The 20,281-nt window shown below is 35.4% G+C and overlaps 3 protein-coding genes across 4 annotated transcripts; 2 read left to right on the top strand and 1 right to left on the bottom strand.

Annotated features, from left to right (window-relative positions):
• Window positions 1–1,917: 1,917 nt before the first annotated feature.
• LOC107829274 (protein LURP-one-related 7) lies at window positions 1,918–5,358 on the top strand. 2 transcript variants are annotated; one of them, XM_016656746.2, is made up of 3 exons: window positions 1,918–2,399; window positions 3,796–4,008; window positions 5,043–5,358. In XM_016656746.2, exons 1-3 carry the CDS (start codon window positions 2,163–2,165, stop codon window positions 5,187–5,189), a joined length of 597 nt encoding a protein of 198 aa, XP_016512232.1. In that variant the 5' UTR covers window positions 1,918–2,162; the 3' UTR covers window positions 5,190–5,358. The 2 variants fall into 2 exon arrangements, with proteins under 2 accessions (XP_016512232.1, XP_016512233.1); XM_016656747.2 differs by having other exon boundaries at window positions 1,942–2,399; window positions 3,796–4,018; window positions 5,043–5,207.
• A 386-nt stretch (window positions 5,359–5,744) lies between these two features.
• On the bottom strand, window positions 5,745–11,997 carry LOC107829272 (uncharacterized). The gene is made up of 7 exons (XM_016656745.2): window positions 11,553–11,997; window positions 11,014–11,177; window positions 9,694–9,905; window positions 8,787–9,041; window positions 8,588–8,674; window positions 6,774–6,946; window positions 5,745–6,239 (listed from the first exon to the last, which is right to left on the bottom strand). Exons 1-7 carry the CDS (start codon window positions 11,906–11,908, stop codon window positions 6,128–6,130), a joined length of 1,359 nt encoding a protein of 452 aa, XP_016512231.1. The 5' UTR covers window positions 11,909–11,997; the 3' UTR covers window positions 5,745–6,127.
• Window positions 11,998–13,361: 1,364 nt separating this feature from the next.
• LOC107829271 (U2 small nuclear ribonucleoprotein B''-like) lies at window positions 13,362–18,159 on the top strand. The gene is made up of 5 exons (XM_016656744.2): window positions 13,362–13,520; window positions 14,828–15,000; window positions 16,589–16,673; window positions 17,240–17,322; window positions 17,580–18,159. Exons 1-5 carry the CDS (start codon window positions 13,445–13,447, stop codon window positions 17,859–17,861), a joined length of 699 nt encoding a protein of 232 aa, XP_016512230.1. The 5' UTR covers window positions 13,362–13,444; the 3' UTR covers window positions 17,862–18,159.
• Window positions 18,160–20,281: the final 2,122 nt, after the last annotated feature.

Here is a 20,281-nt window from a genome sequence, read left to right as displayed (position 1 = left end):
CATGAGCTTCTAGCATAATGAGTTCCAACATATTATGCTGGAAGTTTATATGCAGAAACTCCATATTCTGGCATATTATGCTGGAACTTTCCGTGTGTTAGAGTTCCAACATAGCATGCTAGAAGTTTATACGCATGAGCTCTATAATCCAACATATTATGCTGCAACTTTCCGTGTTTCAACAAAATAGTGGCTATTTCTCAATGACTTTATGAGCACTATTATTTTCAATTATCAGTCCGAAAACTAACTAGCCCGTGCTATTTTTGGCCAAAAAAAAAAGAAAAAAAGAAAAGAGAGATGAAGCATAACTCTACAAAATATCACGACGAGTCATCACAAAAAAAATAAAAATAGCTAGCTAATATTTCTTCAATGAAATTGATTATCATGTGAAGGAAAATATACACAACTTTCGCCTTGTAATTTAATGTATTACAAGTAGGGGTGGACATTTGGTATTTCGGTTCGGTATTTAAGAATTTCGATTCGGTATTTCGGTATTCGGTTTATCAATTGTGTATACCAAATACCGTATCAAAGTATTTCGGTACGGTTCGGTATTTCTTATTTTGGTTCGATACGGTTTCGGTTTAATAATCGTTAAATAAGCAACACTAACGAATGAAAATAATCGCTAAATTCAACACTAAGCAGTAAGCAACAGTGCACAATTCAAGGCAAGACCAACGAGTGAAAGTGTGCAAGTGCAACAATGCACAATTCAAACTTCAAAGCAAATGCAATAACGATTAAAGAGTGCACAATTCTGTGCAACAATGCACTGTGCACAATGATTAACAAGTGCAACATCTTCACAGTGCACAATTCAAACTTCAAAGGCTCAAAGCTGCCAATTCAAAGTGCACATTACACAATTCAAAACTGCCAACAGTGCACAATTCAAAGCTACCAATTTTTCCTAAGTCACAAATAGCCACAATTCAAATCTGCCAATTTTGCCTAACTCACAAATGACCACAATTCAAGTTTAACACAGTGCAGCAAAATTAAACAAAAAATAGAGACTCTAACAGTGTAACAGTAGCAACAGAATTAACTTAATCTTAAATTATACTCCAAAATTCAATACTATAGCTACATCAAAATTCATATCCCAAAATTCAAAATAACATTCCTTCTCCAACAGTACAACTATTATTATAAAAAAACTGAAGATTGAAGAATGAAAAGTTATGAACCTGTTGAAGAGTTGAAGATTGAAAAATGAAGGTAAAAAATGAGGAAACCAGCAATCACACTTGAGAGTCGTCGGCGCCGAGGTCGTGAAGTCGCTGTGACATCGTCTGACTTGTCTCTATCGCGCCGAGGTTCTCACTTCTCTGAGTTCTCTCTCACAGTCACAGTCACAGTCGGTCTCTATTCTCTTAAGTTAGGTTTCTGCTTCTCCCTTTCTAATTTCCTATAGTGAAGTGAAACTAGGGAAAGACCAAAGAGGGTAAGAGTTGGGTCTTATTGGGTTGGGCTGGGCACTAGGGCAGTGTAGAGAATTAGAGATACAACATATTGGGGTGAGCTGGGCAGTATAGGTCCAACATAAAATTCTTTAAAAATTCGGTATTTCGGTATACCGAATTTTCAAGATCCTAATACCGAGGACCGTACCGTTATACCGAAATACCGAAAATATAATACCGAATTATACCGAAATACCAAAAAAACCGAAATCAAAATACCGAATTAATTCGGTCCGGTTCGGAATTCGATTTTTTGGATTTTATGCCCACCCCTAATTACAAGCAGCTATTGTTTCGTATAAATAATACTACTAGTAACAACTTATAATAACTATATTGGTTAATTTAGACTTTTAATCATTTAGCTTACAATTGTTTTGAGTCTTTTTCTGTTGCCAAAATATTGTTATTTAGTCTTTACCAAAACGCTTATAGCCTTATACAAGCCAAAGATGCTTGTACCGGACATCCTCTGGACCCTCCTCCACTCCAATGCCAAAAGAAATTTTAAAAAGTTAAATTCTTCCAAATATTAATTTGATTCTTATCCAACCGAAAAGCTGGCGATCGCCAGTCATTTCCACCACCATCTCCAAATTTCCAGCTCTTCAGTACAATTCTAACACAAAGTTACATCTTTTAGTGGAGTATTCTTCCATATACAAGATTTAATTAAGCTGGTTAATGGGAACTACTACCACGCCAGATGAGTGGCCGCCGAATGCGGAATTCCCATTTGATCTTTTTGTATGGAAGAAACACAAGGCTTTTTGGGATGCTGGAAATATCCAATTCACCGATTCTTTTGGCAATTTGTTCTTCAGAGTTGACCGTGGTCAATCGTCCGATTCATCAGCTCATAGTCAGAAACTAATTCTTGATGCATCTGATAATACCCTCATTCGCTTAGTTCCATTAGTTGTAAGTTTTCTTTATTGCTGCCTTTAATTTGTTGAGATCATGTTTTAGCTGCTTAATTTAGGAAGAATTAATTAATTAATTACTAAAAGGAAGCTCCTTTCTATGTGAAAATGGAAATTGAGAGTTTTAATGTTAATGGTGCTTGTTATTGACTCTATTAGGGGTCGTTTGGTTCGAAGACAAGTTATGTTGGAATTAGTTATACTTGGATTAGTTCTTATTGACTGTTTGGTATGTTATATTAATCCTCAGATTGTCAATTTTGGGATAACTTATCCTGAGATTACCATTCCACCCTCTGGCATGTATAAGTTATCCCGGTACTATTTTTATTCCAGGGATAACTTATCCCAAGAATAGTAACCAAACAAGGTATAAGGTGGTGCTAAAGTTTCATCCCAGGATTATTTTTGCTTATCCATCATACCAAACGACCCCTTAGAAGCTAATCAAGTGATCAGAAATTAAATTTACCGGGGTTATGTCAATAAACAATTGGTTTTCCCATTCGTTGTTTGTTTTCTTACTGAAAGAAGAAATCAAGTTTGTTTGGATGGGCAGATGAATTTGGATGAGTTGTAATTATCTTTATTCTGTGAATATAGCTGTCAGGATTACTGAAGATGAGTTTATTATTACAATTCTTTTTTATAACCGAGAAATCTAGCCCAACCCCGATTTTGCTCACAAGCTTCAAAAGTAGGTGGAGTATGAGCCCGCCCCTCTGCCCTGCTCTCACTTGATACCATGCTTCAGTCAGTTTCGTAACGTGTGCCTAACCCACAGTTCAAGTATTGCGTCCTTATCACCGAACCAAAGCCCTCTTGGGCTACTGAAGATCGCTTATTCTCCATTTTTAAGCTGGTCAAGTTCAGTATTGATTGGCAATAAAAAAGCTCAGTATTCATGGTCTTTTCCCCAACACTAGAACTACAATCTTTCTAGCGGTTGATATTTGTTGTTGGCGCTTGCTATTTTTTGAGCTGAACACTCAACTAAAACTTTTCAGAGGTGTCCAATCTTCTATAGACATTCTGCGGCTAGAGATGTGTGAAGAGGTCATTCGACATTCGAGGTATAACTGTATTTGGCGAATGATCTGCACGAGAGTTCCTTGTAGAAAATAATATGCAAGTTTGACACGTTAACGGGAAAGAAAGTGGTGCAAGTTAGACTTGGGAGGGTTACAAGTCACCTTTATTTTTTTATTTTTTTGTGATAACCATGTAGAAAGGTATATTCTGAGTTATTGAAGAATCTTAATGCATTGACATTATCTCTTAACTAACCAAGGAAAGAGATTTTTGTATGCTTGTTTATCTTCTTAATCTCTTTTCATTTACTACTTTGAATCTAAGATGTAGTTTGATGCTATTTCTTTCTGTCTTTCTTGTAGAAAGGATTATGGCAAGGCTTTATGGTAAATGATACTGAAGAGAAGGAGTTGATGTTCAGTGTGAATAGGACTCTAAATACATTTACTACTCTAGAGTTTGATATATTCCTTGGTGATGGACTTGGTGAAGGCAAAGAGGCTGATCTCAAGATGAAAGGTTCTGCCTTCAAGAGATCCTGCACCATCTACAAAGGCAATTCCATAGTAGCTGAGGTATATTACGGTATAAGCAACTGAACTAGTCGAGGTAGAATTATATGATACATGTGCTAGTGGGAGGTAGCAGGGACCCGGTAGAATAGTTGAGGTGCGCACAAGTTGGCACAAACACCATTGTTACAAGGGAAAAAAGAAAAAGAGCAAGTGAAACTCAAGTTTTAAGGGAGGAAAAATCACTATGACTCTCTGCCTTAAATGGGCTTGAGATGAATTACACCTCTTCTGCTAAAACCAACATAAGCTCTATTAGGAATCTTCTACACAGGATATGGCTATTTCAATGTGTTTTCTCTAGTTATGAAGAATATGTTTATAGGAGGGGAAAAAAAAGACTTTTACTGACTTTCCCTCCTATCGAAAGGTGCTTCCAACCCCCCCAAGACATCGCTCGTTTGTCCTACATAAATATTTATCTTCTCCAGAATTTATCAGGGAAAAGCTCAAATGGATTCACATCGTGCATCATACTTCATATCTTGCATTGTCAAAGAAACAACCAAGGTTCACCCTAGGGCCATATATATATATATAGCATGATACTTCTTCGTTTTTATTTTACCCCAGCAGGCAATTTTTGGGTTGTATAATATACTTGGTTCTCATTGAATCCCTGGATTTTAAATTTCACTATAGAACTGTGTTAGGCATTAGAGTTGGCAATAAAAACACTCTGTCAACCCTAGCTTAATATTCGGCTCGACTATTTCCTATACAATGTGGTATAGTATCTAGTCATTGGTCGCATTGTGACATTTTGTCAGGTAAATGCTGTTTCCTGGTAGAGCCATATATGATAAGAGAGCTATATTTACACGAGTTGTGCTTGAAGGTGTAGGTTTCTTTGAGAAGGAGAAAGTGTAGGTTTTGACAGATCTTTAGACTATACAGTTTCTTATTGCCTTCTCAATTCTGGTTTTTGTATTATTGAGTCGTTTGTAGCATTAGCTTTCACGTAACTTTCATGTGTTTTTGTTTCATGTTTGTCATATGTCTGAGTTTTTAACCAGCTTTCTTGTACTAAAATGCAGACCAGCCTTATGCACACACTTGGATTCCGGAAGCATTTCATTCCAAGGAACAGATTTCGAGTAACCATATTTCCCGGTTTTGCTGAGCTTAGTCTGGTTGTGGCTTTGGTTGTAATATTCTTTGATAAACGGAAGTTTTGGGTATAAAAAAGGATAAATTTCTCACCTTTTATCTCTTTATGGAGAACGACCTACATGACAGAACTAAATTATGGGCCTTCAAAAAGGAAATTACTTCTTATCTTCCTCTTGTTGAGGAAGAATGGGTGTAATGTCTAACATATCAGAGGTTACCAGAGTCAAAGTTCGATTAACAATTGGGGGAAAAAATGAGCCTTCTTTAATGAATTAAAACTTCTTTATTGGTATTTTCGTGTTACACCGATACCTGTTGTTCTTGGTTGTCATTGTATACTGTCTTCTAACTGTGTGCTATTAATCCAAGACCAGGAGGAGCACTGCTTATCTATATCATAGCAAGGTGGATGGTTGTGTAACAAAGAATTAAATTTTTGGGTAATTTGATGTGCTCTAACTCCTTTTTTCATTTCAACGTCAAAAATTTCATTAAATTACAATGTTAGGAGTGCGATTTTACATTTTTCCTACATAAAAATTCAAAAGATGCAAAAAGTTTGTTCGGATAAGAAGATATAGCATCGCGGAAACCTTGAGTAAAGAAATATCACCTTTGCGGTCCACTTTGCTATAATGCAAGTTTAAAGGATAACACCTGAACTTCAGAAGGTAAAATATGTGGTGCAGTTACAACATTATTGAATACAAACACCAGATCAGGAAAACAAGTCGTAAAAGAAAATGAAGAAGAATAGCTAGTGTGAAGATGTATATATGAATCTGTGACAATGTTCTGGATATGAAAGCTTACAAACACAGGCTATATAACTAGCCTAGAGTACAGAGCAAAATTTCCAGAAGTAAACCTGACTGTTTTCTCCAGAGAGTTGGTCAACAGAGCAGCTAGATTATTTGCTGAGAATGACCAGAATCACAGAGCATAACAGATTCAATAATTTCCCTGTTAAAATCTCAATGTTATCTCTCTAAGTTGGAGTTTGCGCTGCTCATCGCATGAAAGGAACCAGCCATCTCATTTCTGCACCATTTCCATGTGACAGATAATAGATTTTCTTCCAGTTTTCTTCTGTAAATGCCTCACGTTGGATGAGTCTTTGTCTGCCACAATCAGAATATTTCACAAAGAAAGTTAGTACTAAATGCTGATCTTCTATGCCACATAAAATTCAATGGCTCATTTTAGTTATAATCCAAATTCTAATAATGGGTCATCTGCATATTGATTTCGGATCATTTATACCTCTTTCAACTCTGACCATGGTAATCAATAGAAAATAACTTTACGCTAGCCTTCCGTAGTTGTTACTTCTTTTTCCTTTTTTTCTTCTGATAAGTAATGGTTCTAATTTTTATTAAGTAGGTCTTTCCATCGTTCTTCTTCTTCCCTTGCTTATGTTCATCCCCCCCTCCCTTTTTTTTTTGGGATAATTCAATTGTTCACTCCTTTTCTCCTTGTTAATAATTCAAGTGTTCTGCTTTTTCTTTTCCCTCTTTTTTGTTAAGTTGTCTTTTCTTCAGTATTTACGTGAGTGAATGGTGAGAACAGGATCCTCAGTATTCACTCTTCTATTCTTTTTGATCGAGTATCCTTAGTATTCATTCTTTCTTAGGTTTTACAAGCTATGAGCTTACCTAAGGTAGTAATGACAAACGGCCGCAGCTTCATCCACACTATATCGTGGGAAGTTGATGCGAGCATCTGCAGGAACATCTGGTAAGTCTTTACGCAGCTTCCCTACAGCAGTTGAATGCGAGAAAGCACCCACCATCATATTGTCGTGAATCATAGACCTAAATGCATTCACCTGCATATGATGGGGCTCTATCAGTAACCACACTTAAACAAGTAAGCTACAGTAAGAAGAGAATTTTAAGAAAATGTAACAATTCATTAAGATTTTTCACAGCCATGACAAACAAAAATCAGATGCATCCTTAGTTGTTTATCAACAATTAAATCTCTTGCAGTTAACCAAGAAGTTTTAGTAGTGAAGTGTATCGAAATTATTGGAACGAGGCAATCCATAAGATTACATGTCAGAATTTCTGGCGCAACAGAATAAAGATAGCTAATTTGCTTCCAATTCTTGCTCTTACAGTATTTAAAAAAATAAACCAACATAAATTTATCAGTGCACGATAGATTTGAAGGCATATTGAGCTGAGAAAGGCTAAGAGCCTCTAAAACACTGATAAGATCCAGAACATGGAGTATTTATTTGCTGGTTCTTATTTTTGGTGAATCAGTGTAACTTAACAATAGCTAGTTAGCTACAAGATGGTGCCAGTGTGCCACCAAAAAATTGAACGTAATGTCAGGCCAACAAAGGCACCAAGCTCCAAAAAATAGACCTTGGCAATCTATTCATTGTGGTGTAGCCTCTAGCATCGAATGTACAAGCGGTTGAGAGCTGCTGTCAGCAAACCAGTCCTCCCATGACTTGGGAGAGATCTTTGCTTCACCCCTTCCGAATCAATAACATGGGGCAAAATGGGGACTTCCAAACATCATTTTTTGCTTTTCCTCAGCCATCCATTTCCTTTCAAAACATTATCCACACTAAAAGCATATCCTAATAATTCAGAATAGAAAGAGCATATAATCACATTACAAACTCTCATTTTCAATATGTTTCAACTACAAGGATGGCACTACAGGCAGTATGTCACAGAAAGATTTGCTTTCCGTCTCGAGTAAGTGCTGCATTTTCATGGTTACAGTAGTTCACTAGCTTTTACCACTTCACGATCTAAGTAAAGTTATCGAAGCTGTTCTAGTCTTTAAGACTTGTGAACTCAAGTTTCATTGATATCAGCAGCATTAAACATGCTTGAGAAAGAAAGAGAGAGTTTCTCAAGCCCTCAAATTCTATGTAATAATTTTTTTACGACAGACTTTATCAACATTGTATGCATGTGAATCAGTTGAAAAGTATGTCTAGTTAATACTCAGATAGGCAGCATAGATAAATACTTTTAGATGTCATTTCACATTACTATATGTGACAGGTGATCTTTATAAACCAGCCCAAATTATGCAAAAGATAAGTTATGACACTAGGATTTTGCATTAAAGCTTCCGTGGATGCTCCAGACACAAGAACAGGATTGCTCTAGATCAAAATAATTCCATAGAGCTTAGATATTATTGAACACAATTTCCCAGATATTCCACCAAATTTTCTTCTTAACATTCAGTTTTTATATTCTCAGTGTTCCAAGCCAAAATGATCGAAAAACGTGGAATCAGAAAGAGGATGCCCACACGATATAAACTTGAACCAAGGACATCCTAGATCCAATTAAGCAGCCTAACATCTTTATATTAAACACAGTGTCTCGTTGCTCAAAAATCATAACAAACTGACCGCGAAGAAAATAAAGGCAGGAGAACTGTGTAAATAATTAATGAAGCAACATTCTAGAACACTTCAAGCGCATCTTACAGTTGCAAGTTCCTTAGCATGAATAGGTCGGCAAGACCGAACAGTTACTGGCTCCTCATACTCGCTGAACGTGAACCAACTGTTGTACTGTCGATTAACAAAAGACAAATCAGGAAAAAGGAAATTAGCCCTATCTCGGGAATGATTCAAAGGGCAGAGACAAGAGACACAATCACAGTGAAGAGAATTTTTTTCTCACTTGATCAACTGCAATAAGAACAGGCACGTCCTTCACAAGTGATAATTCTTCCCTTAAACGAACTACCACCCCAACAGCGGCGTGTGTGGAACTAAGTCCGACTTGAACCAGGTCAAGCAGAGTATAATCTTCTGGTATTTGTACCACATCAGCACCCTTCATCCATCCAACACCAGCTCCCTCTCCCAATGGAATAGGTTCAAAAATTTTGCAGGGCAACTTTTGGAGGTGATCTTTATTATACTTCAAAAAGTCCTGAATTGAGAAGAGAGCGAGGAATTTATTTTCCCCCAAAATTTGATTCTTAGACTTGTAAACAAATTCAATCAATAGAGGAAATTACACTCTCTTTAGAAACTAGTTCAAGATAATATATGGCCAATATAGTATCAAATTTATCTTGTTTGAGTATAAAAGTTATGGTAGACCTGCACATGTATTATACTTTAAGTTTTTCACAACCTTCATGTGTACGGAATATGGACAAAAGGGGAAGATATTCTTAGCACAATCAACTCAAGCACTTGATAGAGGAGATAGCGCAATAGTAAAGTCACGAGAAAACATGCAGATATTGTTCTCCATATTTGCTACATGACATTGAAGTAACAACTTTGCATTCTTTTTCCAAAGCAGCATATCAAGACCAACTGTGTGTACATAGCAGTGCCAAGTTAAACAATTTCCAAATATAGCCTACTAGAAGATCTTTTTCCACTTCCTCATGGACTTAACTAAAACCATTTCAGCATTTCGTAAGCTAATATTTGAAACAACGAGCATAGAGAAATTGGGTTCAATTTTAGTTACTTAACTATCGATAAGGTAAGATAATATTAATTACCACATGGAATTCATCTATTCAAATCATAAGTCTCGTATATTAGAAAAAATACAGCATTCTTGCCTGGAGAATATTTGCTGCTTGCACAGGAGTATCCCATAATCCTGTTTTAGGATTTTTATAGAAAAAGCCTCCATGAGTCCATTCTCGGCCTTTTGGAACGTAAAGGACTAGCCAACCTTCATCACGTGCCCAATGAACAAGCATTGCAAGGGCAATACTCTTTCCAGAACTTACAGGCCCATCTAGTACAACTTGCTTTCGAGCTTTGTGACCTGCAAGTTGAGGAACATCGTAAATTATTTCTCCTAATGGTGAGTCGCTGTTCAGATATATAAACCAGTTGAATGACGTCAGCATCACCTGTCACGAGGTCTCTGCATAGTCTTTTGACAACTTTAAGGAGGATTTCAATAAGTGGAAGAAAATATGTCCAAGGACTAGAGAAGTGAGAAAAGCAACTGAAGCTAATGTGTATAGTTTATTAAGGGAAAACATGAAATCTGGTAACTATAAGGGCAGTTTTATTCTGCAACATGATCTATGAGTCCATGACAGAGACTCAGTTTTAGCTCCGAAATGACAGAAATCAAGTATGTTTGACTCTTCAGTAAGCAGTGCAGGCAGTAAAAGAAGGGGCGTAATGGCAGTTTTAGTTACAGAATAATGCAGATATTAAGGAAAAGAAAAATTACAAGTGATCACTGTGATGTAAATTCCTACTCGTGTACTCTTTTCCAAATTTGAGGACATTGAATTTTGTTCCAACATTAAGAAAAAAGAAAAGGAAAAGCAGCCAATTTGAAAAATGTGAAAAGCAATGTGGAAAGGTAGGTTCTTGGTAGATCAAGTCATCAAACAATCTCCATACTAAAGGAACGAAAGACTTCAAAGTGAATTTTTCCATCACATAAAACCATCTTGTGCAACCATCTGCTTCTGATTTCTTAAGAAGTTTATACTGCCGAAGGTATCCTTACGAGTTGATGCTGATATCTTCAATTTAACATCTTCGGTCAGTAACCTTCCACTAAACACTTAGTACTGAAAGTAAATCAACAAAAAAAAAAAATTGGAACGGTGACAGTTTAATTAACAAACTCGCGAAAACTAAATTCGCTCAATCAATCAACTATGCCTCGATCTGAAACTAGTTGGGTTCAGCTATACAAATCCTGTGTAACCATTCTGGTCTATTTTGGTCCATTATTCAATACTAAATATTTAAAGCAAACTACGAATTCTACAAACGTAAAAGTCCATACTCTATTAATCTAAATTACGCGTCAGACCTTACAAATACAACTCTCCTCAATCATAATTCAGGTAAGACAGGTAATAAACCCTTGAACAAATGTAACACCAAAAAGACAAAGAAGGCACCTTTAGCATTAGACTGCACTGTAGGATCAACAATACTTCTAAAATTATCTCGAAGATCCAGAAAACTCTGCCGTATCAGCAATGCATCTCTCATTGAGTCACCAAATTCCTTCAACATCCCAATTGGTAATCCTTCTGCCAAAAGACTTTCCAGCTCCTCCCTCCTAAAACAACCATTTTCATTAGTACAAATATAAACCAACTTACTTACAATTTACAAAGTGAATCCAAAACTTTAATTCCACATGTAACAAGTACCACTGCACCTACTATACCTTTGTTACGAGATTTTAAGTTTTATGCACTGACTGTGTGAAAAATATTAACACAATCAGGTTACTTATTAGGTAATTACACGTAAACCTCTTCATAAGCATTAATTGGTAATATGATTAAATGGTACCTAACCTGCTATCACATGTTAAAATTCATTTACAGTGTAAAAACAATTGCAGTGTATATAACTTAAATACTTGTTATAATTGGAAGCAATTTAGTATAAACACATATCAAAAGTATACAGTTTGAGCTAAATGTACCTGAATTTCATGTAAGTATACGTGTCTTTTTTGGTGAGTTGTGAAATAGAAGCTGCGGAAGTGAACAATGGACGACCATATGGACCAATATTAAGGGATTCATCCTTCTCGTCTTCTTTGAGAGCGCGTGCACGAAGATCCTTGTTGAGCGATTCAGCGCCTTTGGCTCCTGTAGCGGCATTGTCGGGTTTTATGTCGGGTCTGAAATTGGGTTTATTCGGATGTGGGCCTTTTGCGAAAGTTCTAGAAGAAGAGAGTTTGGAAGGTGCTGAGATTGCAGCGGGTATGAGGATGTCGAAGGTGGTGGGGTGGGATTTCACCGCCGTAGCGGCTGTTCGGAGAATTGATCGGAGCATTTCTTCAGGGTTTTGGAGCTTGAGGGTTTAGGGGATGAAAGCTTCCACTGTTCAGTGGTGCTGTTGCATTTGATGGGTTTGGAAATTTGAAAATTCTAAGAGGGTATTTTGGTCATGTAACGGGAAAGTGTGGGTAAGCCCAATTTTAAGGTCCCTTTAGGAGCTGGGCCTCAGAGGCTGATAAATAATTGAAAAATTAACCCAAATAGCCGTCCACTTAGTCTTTTAAACTAAAAATAGCCGGCGAAGGTATAATATATATATAATTTATGTATTATATATGTATACCGACTAAAAAAAGTAAATATTAAATCTGAATGGCTATTTGTATAACAATCCCCTAATAATTAGCTCGAATTAGCTAAACGTTTTCGTTACAAGATGTTTATGCTTGGTCAAGTTTATGCTCTGTAAACTAGCAGTGTAAAACAGGCGAAGTGCAGCAATAATCACTTTTAATCCCGCTATATAAAATATATCCATAATTTACAATATATTTAAAAATTAGCTATTTCATCAAAATTTAGGACATAGTATCCTGAATTTATGAATTACTAATTTAAAATTCAGGACATAAGATTCAAAGTTTAGTACGCGATGTCATAAAATTTGAATTTTGAGGTTTAAACTCTAGGACGTCGTGTCCTGAAGTTTGAGCAAAATTGGCTAATCTTTAAATAAATTGTAAACGATGGATATATTTTAAACATCATGCTTAAAATTGGCTACCTGGTGTCATTTCCATTGTAAAACATTTATGAAGTTTCAGGTTCACTCGAAAAAAATAATTTATATCACCTTACTCCTTCCCCATAACTTTCACTAAATGAAAACTTTTTTCTCATTCAAATTTTTTTTAAGTAACATAAATTAACACTTCATTAAACTATTTTAGACTTTATGTTGCCATTAACCTAAAATAAAATATAACTATTTTCACAATTCACATTATTATTGTAAAATTTCTTTTATCAAACTCAAATATAATAATCTAGTCAGATATCTCACTCTTACCCTGTGTGCTATTCAAAGTAGGTCATATCAACATAAAGTTTTGTGTGATAAAATGCGACTAAAGCACCCATTGACAAATTATTTTATTGTATATTTCAAAATTATTTTTGCATTTCAAAACTTTTCTTACCACAACAACAAAGTATGGCTCAGTTACAAATAAATTGGAGTCAAATATATAAATTTTTACTTCTTTTTTTAAGCTCAACTTATAAAATCATCGTAAGGCTTTTGCAAATACAAATAGAGAGTATTAGAAGTTCAGTATATATTGTTTGACAATTTAGCCTGTTAGGTTAAAGGGGAACATAATTTAAAAAGTGGCCTAAAAAGGGCCACTTGTGCAAATTCCACCCTTCAATTTTTTCTACGGGCCGGTCTACAATTCAAGCCCACCCGTTCGTTCCAGACCAATAAATCCACAACCCACATTGTATTCCCTCTCTTCGAATTTTCTCGCGCACATTCACAAAATCACAAAAACAGCAGGAGGTGATACAGCTAGAGAAAGCTACTCCGGTAATGATGCTTACAGGAGACATACCACCGAATCAAACTATTTACATTAAGAACTTAAATGAGAAAGTCAAGAAAGAAGGTAGCTTTTTTCTTTTTTCTCTCACTATTTCAAGATTTAAGCTAGGGTTTAGCAAAATTATACATTTGTTAAGAAATCATCAATTGTTAAAGCTGCATAATTATTTGAACTAGTATGTTAGCGGTGGGGATAAGTGTGAGGTTTACAGAACCCCTATTTTGCCTTAAAAACACAAATTTCTGCAGTATTGGAATAGAATGTGTTAGGGGACACCAACTGTGTGCGAACTAACTAGAACTCGGTAATATAAGAATATTGTACACTCTAAACTAAGACTTACTATTTGATAGTTTTACGGTGAATGCAATACAAACTGCCACTGACTTCTCGTTATTACAATGTTAATATATTACTTTAGTAGTTGCATCAGTTGAAAGACAATGCATTTTGATCAAATTATGCTCAATGAATTTGCCGTCTCTTGACTACAAGATTTAAAAACTTGCGGTTCTCCAAACTGTAATGTGTTTTATTATCCTTGGATGATATCAAAGCATGTAGTTATGGTTTGCTTCGATAATCTGGTATTGCTGAACAAGTTTGGCCGTTGTTAAATTGAATATTTTGGTATTTACAGGTTCTTTGGCTTTAAAATGTGTGATAAGTAGTTTATATGTGCTTCTTGCCCTTTTGTTCTCATTGTTCTTTTCTACTTGATTTGTAACATTCACGAATCCTGCATGAAATTCTCTTTTTTTTTTCTTCTCAAAGTCCTTTCATGAACATCAGGCAAAATACTCTTTCATCCAGCTTTCTGGTGATCATTTTCTTTTTAATTTTTAAAATTTTCGTCACAAAGCCTATATTATAATCTCTGCGCTGAGGGTTAAACTTGGCAAGAAAAGATATGTAATTATCAAGGAGAAAGCTTCAAGAATTTGCTCTGTTAGTGCTCTATCGAGTAATGAAACTTATAACTCTTATGTAATACTGCATCAAGAAATGGTCTTCTAATTACATCAGATTGGTTGTCTATTTTTCTTTCGCTCGTTATGCTTTCAAATGCTATTTTCTGTTTGTTTATGGTGTGCCCGGAGTTTTTTATGTATACTGATGTGGAGCTATTTTGAACCGATTCTCTTTTCTAATTACTGAAAATGCCAAACATCCTCTGGCTTGTCTTTGTATGTTAGAATTAATAAAGAATACAATTATTAGTTTTACGTTTATCTCCTTCCATCAATTTTCCTTTAATTTTTTTTTTATTTGTTCTTACATTGTTTTTTTAGTGGGTATTACTACAGCTGTTTCCAGAAGGGTGGGTGTATGACCTTTGCTTTATGCTAATGATTTCTTCTTTTTTGCAGAGCTAAAGAGGTCTCTTTATTGCTTGTTCTCTCAGTATGGGAGGATTGTGGATATAGTGGCGCTGAAGACTCCCAAACTTAGAGGACAAGCATGGGTTGTGTTCAGTGAGGTAACTGCTGCCAGTAATGCTGTGAGGCAAATGCAAAACTTCCCGTTTTACGACAAACCTATGGTGAGAGTAATGACAATTGGGACTGTAGTCTGTTCTCTATTGTGCATGTTTTCAGCACTCACATGGCTGTTGTGGCATAACTGTTCAGAAATGTCCTGCTTCATTCTTTCCTTATTTTCTCTAGCTATCTCCTGAAGTATCTGATGAGCCTGAATGATTAATCTCCTTGAGAAGCATATGCTAATGTTATGTTTATATGATCCTTATCAACTTGTAATGTGCTTTGTGGCATCCTTTGTCCTATCAGAAAAAGCGACTACTCTTGTGTACTGTACTATAGTCTTCTAAAATGTCTCTTTTCAGCTTGGACCGCCCTTTCTGGTTTTATAATGTGTCCCTAAATAATGTAGTCTATCAAAATATGGAATTTGGAAATATATTTCTGAATCCACTTTATGCTTAGAAGATTAAAGCATTTCAATTTCTTGCTAAATACCTGTGCATCATCAAAAAGGTATACCAAGTTGGAATGGAGGAGCTATACTCTAAAAAATAGTTTTTGTCAAAAAGGTATGCTAATTTTTTTAAAAGAATGTGGTAGTCCTCAACAACCCCCCCGACAACCATACCCAGGAGCCAAAGCTTTTTTCACTTTGTTTCAATTGTGACTCTTATTCCCAATCGCATGGTTGGAGGTGGAGGGCCCTTCCCACTTGGCTATCCCACCCTTTTCTACGTTAGCCAAAGATTGTTTGATTGATCTTTTAATTTGTTTTTCTCCTGATTATGGTTGTGGACCTGTGGTGGCACAACTAAGTGAAAATATTGCTGCTTGCCTATATGTTGATGGACTTTGACCTTAGATCTTTCCATGAATGATGTCTCTAATTAGAAAAATCAGATACATGTATGCTTGTGTTTTATGTGGAGGGGATTTACCTACCAGTTAGAATGGGAAAGTTTGCTGTTGATACTTTGGCATTAATTTTGAATTTCTCAGGAATCTGGACATCTATAAGCTCTACATAGATAGGAAAATGAAAATATGGACTAAGCTCCACAACAATCTGCTTAACCTTACAAGCAAAAGAAGACATAGGAACTGTTTAATAGGGTAATAAGAGAATATCAGATTAATTAGGTGTAACCTGAGGTTTATCAACAATTGTTAAAAAGGAAAAGGTAGGTGGAGGTTGTGAAATAATTATACGGAGTAAAGCTCTGTACCTGTTCCTCATTTTTGTGTAAATCCTTATGACCATATGCTTGATTGGAAAGAAATTTACTCACTTTTGTAGAATAATAGAAGTCTCAAATATGCATCCCTTTAGAATAGTTTATCCGGAAAGCTGTCTCAACTTGTTGCGTGGTTTTAATATTCAATGTTTTGGAGCATGTCCTAACTGTCTCTGTGCTTGGTGCTTGTACGGTCACAAAGTCTGTCCTCTAGTTGCCTCTCAAAAACCTGTATACAAGTGCACAGGAGACACTTTATGGACTCCTATCCTTAGAAAGATAGGCCTTTTTTTGTTTTAATTTTCTCCGGGACTATATGTTTGTATAATATGCTTTGGGTTTGCTGTTGATCACTTTATATGGTGTAGAGCAGTAGAAGGATGTCAGTGACTAAGCTTTTGATATAATGCAGCGGTTACAATATGCTAAAACAAAGTCAGATTGTATTGCTAAGGCAGAGGGGACCTATGACAAGAAAAAGAAACAAGAGGAAAAAGGTGAAATCATTCTATTGTACATTATTCATCTGCTCCATCTTCTGTTAAGCTTCTCATTGGTCCCAAACTGCATGTTATGGCAACTCATCTTTGGAAATGTCAAAAATTGAACCCTGTATTCCAAGAAGAGCACTCTTTGCTGAAGCTAAGAGCAGTCATCCAAGCTAAACAGACATTAATTGATATAATTGATTAATTTCTATTCCTTTAACATTTGCCTTCTTGCAAAATTCCTTTGTTACAATTCAGCTAGACTGAATATTTTATAGTTCAACTTAAGGATTTTAACAGAATAGTAATAGATGCATAATCACTGAGTAGCACCTGTCAAATTGCATATGATCTTGTCAACATCCGCTTACTATTTCTTCATCATTTTGGGTGCCATTGTTATGAGTACTGTATTAACCCACTTGCACGATCTTCATTTTGTCACAATCTTCAACTCAGTTTTTGAGCCTGAACCACGTGTATTTGCCTTGCATGCATAGCTTTTTAAAATGCTCTTGGCAGTTAATATTATTGACTATTGGTGATCTGGACTAACTTGACATATAAATGTGTAGTGGAAAAAAGGAAACGTACTGAAGAGACTCCGCAAACTGGTGCAGCTAATGGCCCAAGAGCTGACAGTAATGGAGGCCCAGCTGTAAGTTCGTTGCAACTTTTGCTTCTTTTCTTTGACTTAGTTGTACCTAAAGACTGCCTTCCCTTTGTCCACAACTATGCGGAACATCATCGGTGTGAAACTTAAAAACAGTGTGACTGCATTTATGATGACCCCAAAATACTGTGCTCATGACAAATTTTATATGTTACAATTAATCTCTTTTCGTTCAATACTAGTTCTGATCATGTTTATTACAATTATTTCAGTAATTGCATATTGTTGAACAACTTTTGCAGGCTGCTTCTCGCCAAGGAAGGCCAAGTGCACAAGAAACAGTTGCAGAACCAAATAATATTCTCTTTATACAGAATCTGCCCCACGAGACAACAAGTATGATGCTTGAAGTGCTCTTCAAACAGTATCCAGGTTTTAGGGAAGTTCGAATGATTGAAGCGAAGCCAGGTATTGCATTCGTGGAATTTGACGATGATGTCCAGTCTTCGGTCGCCATGCAGGCCCTTCAAGGCTTCAAAATTACCCCCCAAAATCCCATGGCTATCACCTATGCCAAGAAATGAGCAATCTTAATTCCAGGCCACGCTATATGTCTTGGTGAGAAAATGCAGCAACTCAAGATCTTTAGTTTTCTAGTGGGATTATCTGTTCACGCCATAGGTCATGGGGAAGATGTAGAAGGCATGTATTATACGCTTGAGCAAGCTTCTTTTAAACGTGGAAGTTTTATGGGTGTTTGCAGCCCAGTAAAGATGCCTTGCTATTCATATTTTTTAAACAATTTGATTTTGTGTACTAGTGCTGCTGAATCCTAAGAAGAGGTGTTTGATAATTGATTGGATCTGCTCGGATGAGGTTCTTCGAAATTGAACCAACTATAGGTTGGGTTTAACTGTACTCGTAGTGTAAACTTTTTTTTTATACCATCAGGTTAAGTTGATCTATTAACATATAACTTTACATAGCGAAAGTGATGTGGTAGTTTAGAAAATATAGTAATGATACGCTTTAATCGGTTAGATTGTGCTTTAAAGATGTCTATTACATAAATCCATTTAGATTTTCTTTACTACTGCAGTCTGCAAAAAAACACAAAGAGTGCAGACTTAGAATATAATGTAGGATCCTTAGAATTAGCATCAAATGTTGGTTGCTTCAAATTATTTTAAGATCAATCTCTCTACTGCACGCGTGAATATGAAACTTAATTAATTTTTTCAAAATATCTTGTTGAATATGAAAATCTCTCGACTATATAAACCTATTTTTGTTTAGATTTTTCAATAATTCACATATTAGTTCTTTGGTTTATTCACCCTTTTATCCGGTCTTCTGGTTTATGAAGTTTTAATCTCCTATTTTTAAGTACAAGTAGAAGAAAATTATAATGTGCCTATGCATCTCGATTACAGTTCTTTTTGTTTGACCTCGATATTTACTTTTCTCACATCTCTTTTATCTAAACTATGTCTGAGATATCGTCTATGCTTGCCAATAATAGTCTGTTTGGCCAAGCTTCTCCGATCCTAGAAACACATTTTTTGAAAAAATTACTTTTTTTTCAAGTTGAAGTATTTGACCAAGCTTTTGGAAGAAAAAAAGTGTTTTTGAGGAGAAGCAGAAAAAAATAGTTTCTCTTCAAAAGTATTTTTTTGAAAAAACTTATGAGAAAAATACACTTAGAAGTAGTTTTTAAAAGCTTGACCAAACACTAATTGCTGCTCAGAAGTGCTTTTCAGATTAATTAGCCAAACACAAATTGTTTCTCAACAAAAGTACTATTGAGAAAAAACACATCTCAAGATAAGCTGATTTTTGCAGTTTGGCCAAACGGACTAAGTTGTCTTGTCGATGATGATAATTTAAGAAAAATCTGTAAAACTTACTACATGGTTAAATTAAAATATATCATTGTTCCTTACTAGTTGAAGTATGATAATTTTTAGTTGTTCAATTTCTGTTTCACAAAATCATGGTAGTACCTACGAAAAATATTTTCAATTAACTTTTGGCGTTCTTTTCAAAAACATGTGAATTTCTTTTTATTTTTTTAAAAACCAAATATCATTTTAGAAAAAAAGTTTGTCAATGTTTGCAAAAGCTAAATCTTATACTGGATCTCTGCGCAACACATGTTTTTCTTGCCATCTTGGGGAAAAAATCTATCAGAATAATTGGTTTAGATGCACTCTTATAATCTTACTTGTCCATCATCCATCTTGTGATTCGCATAACGAAATGATCTTTTATATCCGGTTATAATTTGAATTGAAAAAATGATTCAGTAAAAAGTTTATATTATTAACTTACTGCTATCATGTGTTATGTTTTATCACTATTTTATGAAAATTGTAATTAATCATATATCTGATTTCCCGTATGTTGAAAAACTAATTCAAAGTTGTAGTAGGAAACTTTAGTTATTTAAGATTTGATTTATTTAATTCATATCTAAATAGGATTTGTATTTAGAATTAATATAGGAATAAACTTTCATGTTTCTAGTTGACATAGGTATTGTACTATTATAAATAAGGGTATTACTAGCTTATTTTACGTGTGAAGATCAGTGGAGGAAATAAAGAATTGTAGAGAGCTTTCAGAGATATATAATGAAATATTTTTCCTTCAAATTGGTATCAGAGCTTCTATGATCTTGGGAGAGAATCAAGTACCTTCCGCTGCCGGCGGGCGGAGCTAGCCAATGTGTGCCGCCCGTCTGGCCAAAAAATATGTTGGCAAAATTATAGATTGTTGTCAACAGAATTAAACTATTCGATGAAAAATTTCAAAATAGATTCAAGAAAAAAACAAGTTTAAAGAGATGCAAACAAAAATGACACAAGAGGAAGAAATTTTTCTTTAAAAGTTGGAGAGAGGTTTAAATAAGTTGGATGTTGATTACATGCTTCGGTGACAAAGTGCATCAACAGGTGTTGAAGACAAGTATTTCAACAAAATTGGGTGTTGATGACAAAGTGCA

The sequence above is a fragment of the Nicotiana tabacum genome, chromosome 22 (assembly GCF_000715075.1).
Source record: "Nicotiana tabacum cultivar K326 chromosome 22, ASM71507v2, whole genome shotgun sequence".
Lineage (NCBI taxonomy): Eukaryota > Viridiplantae > Streptophyta > Magnoliopsida > Solanales > Solanaceae > Nicotiana > Nicotiana tabacum.
Note: the sequence above shows the minus strand (reverse complement) of the source record. Positions and strands in the feature narration are given on the sequence as shown.

What these genes read in the sequence shown, in the direction of transcription:
- LOC107829274 (XM_016656746.2), top strand. Translation starts at nt 2,163, where the DNA reads ATGGGAACTACTACCACGCCAGATGAGTGGCCGCCGAATGCGGAATTC. An exon ending in TTCGCTTAGTTCCATTAGTT is followed by an intron (nt 2,400 to 3,795) that starts GTAAGTTTTCTT and finishes TCTTTCTTGTAG; the next exon opens with AAAGGATTATGGCAAGGCTT. An exon ending in GCAATTCCATAGTAGCTGAG is followed by an intron (nt 4,009 to 5,042) that starts GTATATTACGGT and finishes ACTAAAATGCAG; the next exon opens with ACCAGCCTTATGCACACACT.
- LOC107829271 (XM_016656744.2), top strand. Translation starts at nt 13,445, where the DNA reads ATGATGCTTACAGGAGACATACCACCGAATCAAACTATTTACATTAAG. An exon ending in AAAGAAACAAGAGGAAAAAG is followed by an intron (nt 16,674 to 17,239) that starts GTGAAATCATTC and finishes ATAAATGTGTAG; the next exon opens with TGGAAAAAAGGAAACGTACT. An exon ending in ACAGTAATGGAGGCCCAGCT is followed by an intron (nt 17,323 to 17,579) that starts GTAAGTTCGTTG and finishes CAACTTTTGCAG; the next exon opens with GCTGCTTCTCGCCAAGGAAG.
- LOC107829272 (XM_016656745.2), bottom strand. Translation starts at nt 11,908, where the DNA reads ATGCTCCGATCAATTCTCCGAACAGCCGCTACGGCGGTGAAATCCCAC. An exon ending in AGTGCAGTCTAATGCTAAAG is followed by an intron (nt 9,906 to 11,013) that starts GTGCCTTCTTTG and finishes CTCAACTTGCAG; the next exon opens with GTCACAAAGCTCGAAAGCAA. An exon ending in ATGCTAAGGAACTTGCAACT is followed by an intron (nt 6,947 to 8,587) that starts GTAAGATGCGCT and finishes CATCATATGCAG; the next exon opens with GTGAATGCATTTAGGTCTAT.